Source organism: Lygodium microphyllum, chromosome 4 (genome assembly GCF_053477565.2).
Source record: "Lygodium microphyllum isolate KBCC chromosome 4, Lygodium_microphyllum_v1.1.10, whole genome shotgun sequence".
In the NCBI taxonomy this organism is placed as follows: domain Eukaryota; kingdom Viridiplantae; phylum Streptophyta; class Polypodiopsida; order Schizaeales; family Lygodiaceae; genus Lygodium; species Lygodium microphyllum.
The window spans coordinates 89,137,156-89,146,787 of NC_141138.1; the positions used below are offsets into that span (position 1 = coordinate 89,137,156).

At 43.5% G+C, this 9,632-nt stretch overlaps 1 protein-coding gene across 4 annotated transcripts in view; it reads left to right on the top strand.

The window, feature by feature from the left end:
* LOC148037282 (putative LRR receptor-like serine/threonine-protein kinase At1g56140) overlaps positions 1-6,426 on the top strand; it is a 268,988-nt gene extending 262,562 nt beyond the window's left edge. The window contains exons 20-23 of one of the 4 annotated variants that reach the window (XM_087676199.1): positions 3,817-4,027; positions 4,128-4,356; positions 4,789-4,939; positions 5,578-6,426. In XM_087676199.1, the coding sequence (XP_087532325.1) occupies positions 3,817-4,027; positions 4,128-4,356; positions 4,789-4,939; positions 5,578-5,919 (933 nt within the window). In that variant the 3' untranslated portion in view covers positions 5,920-6,426. The remainder of the gene's footprint in view (positions 1-3,816; positions 4,028-4,127; positions 4,357-4,788; positions 4,940-5,577) is intronic. The other 3 variants (XM_087676198.1, XM_087676197.1, XM_087676200.1) reach the window with 3 other exon arrangements.
* The last annotated feature ends 3,206 nt before the right edge of the window (positions 6,427-9,632 follow it).

Consider the following 9,632-nt stretch of genomic DNA (forward strand, 5'->3'; position numbering starts at 1 on the left):
TTGGAGCTTTCCCAGTGGAGACCGATCACCTTACTGTCAGTGGCCTATAAGGCACTGGCAAAGATGATTGGTAGGCGACTACGCCCCTTGCTTCCTGACATCATCCATGACACACAGACAGGCTTTGTCCAGGACAGGAGCATCCTAGACAATGTATTCACCTTCTTTGAGGCGACAGAGTGGGCCCAGTACAGTGGACAAAGACTGGCCGTACTACTCTTGGACTTTGAGAAAGCCTATGACAGGGTGGACTGGGATTTCCTAGAGGGCACCATGGTGAGGTTGGGTTTCCCCCAGGCTTGGATTTCCAGGCTCTCCGCACTTTACATATCGGCCTCCAGCAGGGTTCTCATAGGAGGGAGGCGAGGGGAGGAGTTTCGGCTGGAGAGATCGGTCCGACAGGGCTGCCCGCTAGCCCCGTACCTGTTCCTTCTCTTTGCAGAGGCGATGTCTCACTTCCTCAAGTCACGTGTGAGTGGTTTACATGGCCTTGGACTTCCAGTAAGAGAGGAGACCGAGTTGTTAGACTCAGAGTATGCAGATGATACCGCGCTTTACATAGAGGATGACGAGTTGATGCTTGAAAGAGTGAGGTTGGCTCAAGGTAGTCTGTTCTACAGCGGGAGTGAAAATCAAAAGTCGGTTGGTTTTTTCATAGACCCGGACTCTAGCACGGAGTGGGGCGTCCACCTGGGATTTAGATGGGTGAGCAGAGGACAGACCGTCCGGTACCTAGGGTTCTAGGTGGGACTCGACATCACTCCCGCCCAGCAGTTTCTTCCAGTCCTCGATTCTATTCGGAGGAAGCTGACCTACTGGAGCACGGCTCGCCTCTCACTAGCCGGCCGAGCCTTGGTAGTTAACCAGGTCCTCCTAGGGACGGCCTGGTACATCGCCTCGTGTTGGTGCTTCTCCTCCTATGTAATGCAACTTCGCCGCCTAGTGCGGAATTTCCTTTGGGCTGGGTGAGACGGCTCCAGGGATTCCAGAGCCAAGGTGGCGTGGGCGACCATTATACGACATCGATCAGAGGGAGGGCTTGGGATCATAGACCTAGAGTATCAAAGTATGGCCCTCCTGGGCAAGCTAGTTGTCCGAGGCCTCACACCGAGGGAGCAGACCTAGAAGGTCCTATTGCAGGAGGGTCTTCAAGACTGTAGACCAAGGCTTGGTGGTGAGTGGAGGCCATCCCTGAGATGGATCTTCACGTCAGCCCAGATCACCCCCCCCCCCCCCCAAGATCATCCTTCCTACGCAGCTTTTGCTCCGTATGTAGCAGGGCCTCCGCAAGGCCCTTATCCAAAGCCCCTCAGGCTGCCAGGAGGAGATTGACCGTCAGCCGGTGATTTGGAACCCCCAGGTCAGGGATCGGGAAGGGGCACAGATTGGTAAGCGCCCCCACATCCAGTGGGCTGGATGGGAGGTTGGCCCGGCTCGTACCATCAGGACATGGCAGGAGGTGTACAGGATGGCAGATGAGGAGGTACTGAAGCATGCATCAGGCTGCCAGCGAGGAGTGGAGCTGAGGAGAAGGGGGATAGACGAAGCGATACCCTAGGAGTGGCTTGCCCCCCCGATTCGAGAGCCGATAGAGCCCGGGGAGGTATGGGCCGCTAGGTTTTCACCACCTGGCATCCCCCTACAGGTGGCAGGAAGAGTGGGTGGTGCTCCACGTGGGACCTTTTTCACAGTGCAGGAGGGGGGGCATCTAGCTCTTGACAGAGGGCACCAGGATGAGGGGTTAGCTGTCCTTTCATGGAAGAGGATCCGGGTGGTTGGCCTTCAGGGGAAGACATGGCGGCTGGACTCTTTTGTCTTTTGGCAGGAGCTCAGGGAGTGGCACCTCTGGATCTGGGAAGGAAGGCCACTTGAGGAGCTGGAGTGGGATCCAGGAGAGTGGCTTTGGCTAGCCACCATTGCGGTCGCCAAGAAGCCACCGAGGTTCTTGGAGTACACCGCCAGGATTGGCAGACACGTACTGATGCGGGAGGACATGGATTGGGCGCCAGGCAGCACTGGGCGGAGCACAGCATCAGTGAGCCGTTACAACGGACCTTCTGGCACCGCCTATGGGACAGCTGGAGGTCGAGGAGGGTATCGTATTTTTTATGGCTGGTGGCACATGGAGGCTTGGCGGTGGGAAGCTGGCTTGCCCAGATGCAGGAGGGAGTTTGTAAGTGCTGCACACAGCAATCAATGGAAACTCCAAAGCACTACCTTTGGTCTTGTGAGGCGGCACAGCTCATGTGGAGAGGAGTATGCCGCATCTTGCGCCGCATAGCACCCAGCCTTGGATGTATCTCTTGGGGTGCTTTTTGTTGGCAAGCGGTCAGCCAGGGCCGTCACCTTCTGTATGAGGCCAGGATGCAGGACACGATTTTCATGATCGAGGCAGGGTCGCGCGCAGTGGTGGGTTTAGAGGCTCTTCCCATCTGCCAGGTACTAGAGCCCACAGCAGACTGCTCTAAGGTATGGGAAATCATAGGGAGTCTTACTGGTTGGCATATCTGGAAGGCGCGGTGTCAGGTGGCTTTCGGCAGACAGAGACTTTCAGTACAGGCACCCTAGTGGAACTCTGGACCTCCATCATCGACTCCCTTCGAGGCCGATTCGAGGCCGATGGGATCAGGTGCAGGGCGAGTCCAGGGCTTGTCAGGAGCTCCGAGATCATTTCAGGCGCACTTGGGACGGCCAGGACCTGTTCTTCGTGATGCAGGCAGGCAGCCCCAGATGGCGATACACCCCCCCTCCATGGCTTCTAGCCCCTATCCCCCCCAGACCGCCTTGAGAGGCTTGTATATATGATGTATCTATTACTTTCACAAGCTCCAGCTTGGTCTATTGAGCATGAGCACTTCTTTGTATTCAGGTTTTTTCTGAAGTAATATAATTAGCCACGCTTTATTTGCAAAAAAATTTGGCCATGGAACAGTCACTTGTTAGGAAGATTTTTTGTGTGTACTTCACCTATATTCTTCAGCCAATTTTTACTTTGATAGTTGATGCATTATGTTTCCTCACAAAATGTATGGTGCACATGCTGGGGAGTTCTTAGACAGAGAGGCATTGTGAGTTCAGCTTGGTTGCTACAATGAGCCTATGAAAACAGTCCCTCTCATTTTACAATTTGCCCTTACAGGCCCTGTAGCTTTTTGAATACATTGATGGGGTATTTGAGAGCTCGATACCTTTCCTGCAGTTGTGGAAAATACCCTTTGGATTTTCAGGATCCTGCCATCTATTTTACAGAGGTCTTGTCACTCTTTTGCTTGGGTCAAGTTCTGGGCTATTTGGATGCCAATGGAAACAATCTCTCACATTTTATGGTTTGTCCTTCAGCTTGTGGATTTTGTGAATAGATTGATGTTATGTTTTAGAGCTTGATTACCTTCCCACAATGTTGGCAAAAACTTCTAGATGTTTGGAATCCTGTCATTTGTTTGCAGAGCTCTTCTCACTTTTTTGATTGGGTCGAATTCTGGGCTCTTTGGACTACTTGTAATTTTATTTGGTCTTTGATGACTCTTCTGTTGAGATCTTTTTACCTTGGCTAGGAGATCTCTCTACCAATCGTTTTGTATGACTGCCTTGGACTCCACAATATTGATTAGAATTAAGTACTCCCTCTTTTTCTAATGTCTTCGATATAGAAAATGCTCTCACTGAATATGGGCCTTTTTGTACACTGGTATACTATAATAGATTGATTCACCAAAAAACAAGAGTTTGTGTGTGTTGTCTGTGTAGATTCACCAAAAAAAAGGGTGTTAACAGTTAGATTTATGTCCTGAGTATTCTTTTTTATTGACATGGCAGGGATATTTACAAGATGGTACAATAGTAGCTGTCAAGCAGCTAAATAGTGAAACAGAGAAAGGAGTCACCGAGTTCATGAATGAAGTGGCCACAATTTCTGCTGTACAACACCGTAACCTCGTTCAATTGATTGGCTGCTGTATACAAGAAAGAAAGAAGTTTTTGGTTTTTGAGTTCCTGGAAAATAATAGCCTTTCCCAGTGTCTGCTAGGTAAAGGAATACTGACAATGCTTTTCTTTGCATGTTTGCATGTCCATTTTCAAAACAGATTAATCTTTGATCCTTTTTATGTTCTTGCTCTCATTGGCAGGAAAAAGAGTTTTTCTGGACTGGAGAGTGCGGTTCAATATATGTATTGGCATAGCACGAGGACTTATGTATCTGCACGAACAGTCAAGAACTCGTATTATTCATCGTGATATAAAAGCAAGCAATATTCTTCTTGACCAAAATTTGAATCCCAAGATAGCAGATTTTGGGCTGGCCAAACTTTTCCAAGACAATAACACCCATATAAGTACCCGTGTTGCTGGGACTGTGTAAGGTCCCACCCTTTTGATATGCTACAGCATCTTGTCAACCAATGCAAACAAGAAAAAACTTACTACCTCAGAATGGAGTTGGTATTATCTAAAAAGATTTGCATGCATTGATTTTAGGATATCAATTCACCTTTCCCCCCCGTCATGCCCAACATAGGATAGTATGCTTGATTTTTCATTTTTACAGAAAACAGAAATTTTTATCAATGGATTCCCTCAGGCCAAGCCGTCCTGAGGCACATTACAACAATTAGCCCTGTAAGGGACTTTCAAAACAACAATAATAAAAGTTGTAGAAAAGTGGTAATCTATTACAAGACCTAAGTGAATAGCCATTTGGGTTCTCAATTTTTCCTTCAACTCCACTATTTTTATGGTACTAAAATTACAGATGCTGATATCTTTTTAAAATGTGTTTTTTTGTACCAGTGGATATTTAGCTCCAGAATATGCTCTGCGTGGGAAACTCACAGAGAAAGCAGATGTGTACAGCTTTGGCATTCTTTTGCTTGAGATTGTTAGTGGCAGAAAACACCATGAAACAAGGCTGCCGGTGGAAATGGTTTACCTTCTAGAATGGGTAATTTTTTCAATGTCTAATCCTACTTTTGAAGGCATTATAATGCCATTATTGTGAAGCATTATCATGTATTCCTGTCACACACCATCTTCTTAAGTTAGTGTTCCATTAATTCGACATGCATACTCAAGAATGGCATTGATAGAACCAAGTAAACAGAAGAAGTAAGACCCAACCGCTATGCCAAGCACCTCTTGTTAACTGTGTTAGGAGGTTCTCAAAAAACTTGCGCTTGCAGAGTGTTCGCCTAGGTACTTTCCCACCGAGTTAGTTGTCAAATGGAAGACATACAGATTATTAATTGCTGTGATGGCCATGAATGTAATCAGTGTATCAGACCAATTTTTAAAAACGTTTAGTATCTGATGGAAGACATGGAGATTCTTAATTGTTGTGATGGCCACAAATGTGGTCAGTGTATCAGACAAATTTTTTAAAATGTTCAGTATCTAAATTCATGAAACTCCCAAGGATCTTACGATCCTTGGCGCAGCACTATATATTTTCTTACTGAAGATTGCTGACAAGGATGTATTCTTTCTGGGTGTTGGGAAGAGCAGTCGATGCTACGGAAGATTGCTGAGAAGGGATGTGCTTTTTCTGGGTTTGCTAACACTTTTTTCTGTCTTCATACACAGACATGGCAATTGTATGAGGAGGATCGGTTACTGGAGCTTGCAGATGCAAGCTTGGAGGGGAAGTTCAGCCCAAAGGAAGTGTTGAAGGTGATACACGTAGCGCTGCTTTGCACGCAAGCCTTACCGACAAGTCGCCCCAAAATGTCCGAGGCACATTCAATCCTGACTGGAAGCTCAGAGATTGTTCTCAACATTACTAGGCCTGCCTTCCTCTCTGATCTCTCGCAAAAGCCCCGGCCAGTGGGGACCTCCCGCACAACCACCACCACATCTTCCTCCTCGACGGGTACAGACATCCACAGCCATGCACAACAGACCATGTCACTCCTACAACCTCGATAATGCATCCTGCATCCCTTCATTCTTCCCTGTGGTATTGATGCCGACTACACTCACAGTGATCTCATGGTACCTCCGTTGCTTCCGCTGGGCCAGGATTTCACTTCAAGAATTGATGTATAACTACAGTAGAAGTTGTTTTATGTAAAACATGATGAAGAAAAACATATTGTAAATGTCCGTTCTTTGTTGCAACTATGCCAATCACCTAGTGGCACCTTTAACAACTGTGTGTGTGGAAGTTTGAGTAACTAGAATTATGCATGCCTCACGGAAAGAGGGTGTTATTAAGTTGATTTCAAGGTGCCCTCACTTTCGACTCTTAAGCATTGGAGACCCATTTTGTTTATGGGCACTATGTATAAGATATTTTCCAAGGTGTGGACTAATCATCTGCATGAATACCTTCCTATTATTGTGCATCTTGCTCACTATGGCTTTATTAAGATAAGGAACATTGTGCATAACATCTTGAATCTACAAATAGGCATTGACTATGCTTAATATGCAAACCATGAAGTAGTTCTTGCCGAGCTCATGCAAAAGATGGGGTTCAAGCCCAGAATGTCCCATTTGATATGCACAATTAGCAAGGATTCCTAATTAAGAATCATGCTTGATGGTGGCATTACAAAGCCATTCATTCTCTTGTGATCTATCAATAGACAGGACTACTCTTTGAGCCCTCCATTCTTTACTTTTACCATATACCCTATCTTGACATTATTCTTATACTTGGCTGCCAATGGGGAGTTGATGGTTGGAAGGAGAGGACTCCGCCAATATAGAAGCACTTGAGACAGTCTTATATGTTCCTAAAAGCTCTTATGGCTTTATGCATTGTGATAAATGAGCTTATATTCTTTAGGATTAGCACAATAATGTTAGTGAAGTGTTGGATCTTTCCAATGCAAATGGCATTGAACTTTTAGTCGAAGTCAAGTTTTTTCCCTTCCCCGACGCATACTATATTTGCAAAGTACCTAGTCATTTTGCTAAACACTACACAAAAAGTTTATACCTTTTTCTAACACAAAAAGTCATTTAATCCACGATAAATGAAGACCTTATTAAGCAAATTCATAAATCTGAATAGCAAAACCCTCCCTTCTCATCAACACCCTCTTACCATGTTGAATTTGGCTTATAAGGTCTTTTTGAAGGCATTGACAGTAAGGATCAAGTATCTCCTCCCTAACTTGATCCATGAAGATAGGTTGGTTTCATAAATGGGAGAAGAATACATTATTTTGTGCTTAATTTGCACCTTGCAATGGATTATACTCTTTGTAGCAAGTAAGAAGCTATCCTACTTAACATGGATTTGGATAACGCCTATGATTATGTGTGTCGGGATTTTATTCTAGATATAATGCGATGGTTAGGATTTGGGTGCTCCTTTTGCAATACGGTTCAAGCTCTATTTACCAAAGCCACTCCTTGAGTCTCCATCAATGGTGTTCTCTCTGAGCTTAGATGGCTGATAAAACTTCTCCATCAATGAGAATTGGCACTAGGACGTATGTAGCACCTTAGGTGCATGTATAAGGTGGTTGATAAAAGAATCAAGGATGCTAATGTGAACATCTTTGTATGCCCTTTGATCTTTCTACAAAAGCTATAACTTATTTATATTAATACATATACACTTGATTTTGCATTCAAAAGAAATGTTCCATATTATATTGTTTTAATCAACAATAGGGTTCGAAAGACATATTCTTCAAATGCTTGTTGAGAATTACCCTTGGGCTTGCACCTAAGGAACCTCAACCTGCACTAATGGGGCTCTAAACATAAGCTATTATGTGCCAACACCAAGGTTTCCCACCAAAGTTTTCCTTCTCAAGTATCTACCACAAAAAGCTTCTCGCAATTTGGTGACAAAGTCCTCAACTTGAGAGGTAATTAATTGTTGCATGTTTTAACATTTTTCTCTATGATTTTCTATATACATGAATATTTTTTTTCTATTAAAAGAAAGTTAAGGCTAGCAAAACCCTTTTTTTCCTAAATTTAATAGCTTAGGCAATCATTATCAATTTGGGGCTTTAAACTCAGCCTTGTTAATAGCTAGATGCTAAGGGGCCCTATTTTTAGCCCTTTTTTTAACTCACTTAAAAGAACAACATTACTATCTACTTATGGAATTGGTGTTTTGAGGCCACCAACAACTACATCGATGCTTAGTGGATTGAACTTTAAACTTCCATGTTCTCGACCTTACAGTGTCATTGTTTGGGACTTGATATGAGGTTAGTGGTGGGCACTTGATTGAGCCTCAACATGGGGATGATAGACCTTTATATGCTAAAAATGAGAACTTTTTAATACTCATTCCTTCAATTATGGTTATTTTTGTTATGGTGATATTCTTCTCATAACAAGTCATGCTTAGCAAGCTCTTTGAGTTAGAGATAGGTACATCTCATCGTATTTTATTACAAGTTGTAGGATATTGCACAACATTTCACTTATGTGCAATACAAAAAATGTAGGGTGTATTGTACTTCCTACGAAAATGATTAGAGACAGATCAATACCCCTTAATTGATCCCTTTTCCATGCTCTTAAAGGCATGTGGAAGCATTACCCTTTTACTTGCATATCACATGGGAGTCAATGTTGTATGAGCTAGTATGCTAGGTATAAGTTGTAATCTTGTAAGGAGCATTGACAATTGTTTGCCAAAACATTAGGACTTTAAGTTAGGAGTATAGGAGTGGCACATCCAAGCCAATGGAATCATCTTGGCACCTAATTTAGTGCTCTCAACTTTACCTACTCCTTTTTCCAATTGAGAAAATTGTGATACTTGACCTCATTTTTGCCAATGAATAGCCGAACTCTACATTAAAAATGTTGGGTGCATTGCACTTCATAAGAAAATGATTGGATACCAATCAATAACCCGTAATTATCCCTCTTCCATACTCCTAAATGTGTGTGGAAGCATTATCCCTTTACTTGCATGTCACGTGGGAGAGTCAAGGTTGTATTAGGTAGTGTGCTAGGTTTAACTTTCAAGGGTGGAAGGAGGATTGATTGTGTATCATAATTTTAGGATTTCAAGCTAGGAGTAGGTATTTCAAGTTAGGAGTGGCACATGGCAAGCCAATGGAATCATGTTGGCACCTAATCTAATGCTCTCAACTTTACCTATGACTTTTTTCAATTGAGAAAGTTTTCATATTTGACCTCATTTAATGAAAAGCTAAACTCCACATCCCACCAATGAACATCCCAAAACAAATACCCCCCCCCCCCCCCCCCAAACAAATAAAATTCAATCTTTCATAGTGAATTTTGAGAACTCAAGTTTTAAATTGTGTAACCACTAGGTTCTCCACTATTCTCAAATGCAAAAGCTAATGACCTATGCTTGCCTATCCACATTTGTGAGGCCATTAGCTTCACAAACCTACTTAACTTGCTTTATGAAGCTATATGGGTCACTGCATTTGTATTTCTTTAGTTGCTTTAATATAGTGAGATTCTAGCTTGTTTTTTGGAGGCAACGCCTATCCTTAGATTGCTAAGAAAACTTGTTGCTAACCTAGCACTACATCTACAATGATGTTGTTACTTAGAATCTGTCTTTCCATGAGGTTAGTAATTGAGCTTGGAATTATTGGCTATTCCCACATAGGTTATAGCTTCAAATCATTTCCATTCCATCCTTTTTTGTGGATTCTTTTTTTTTTTTGAATAATTGT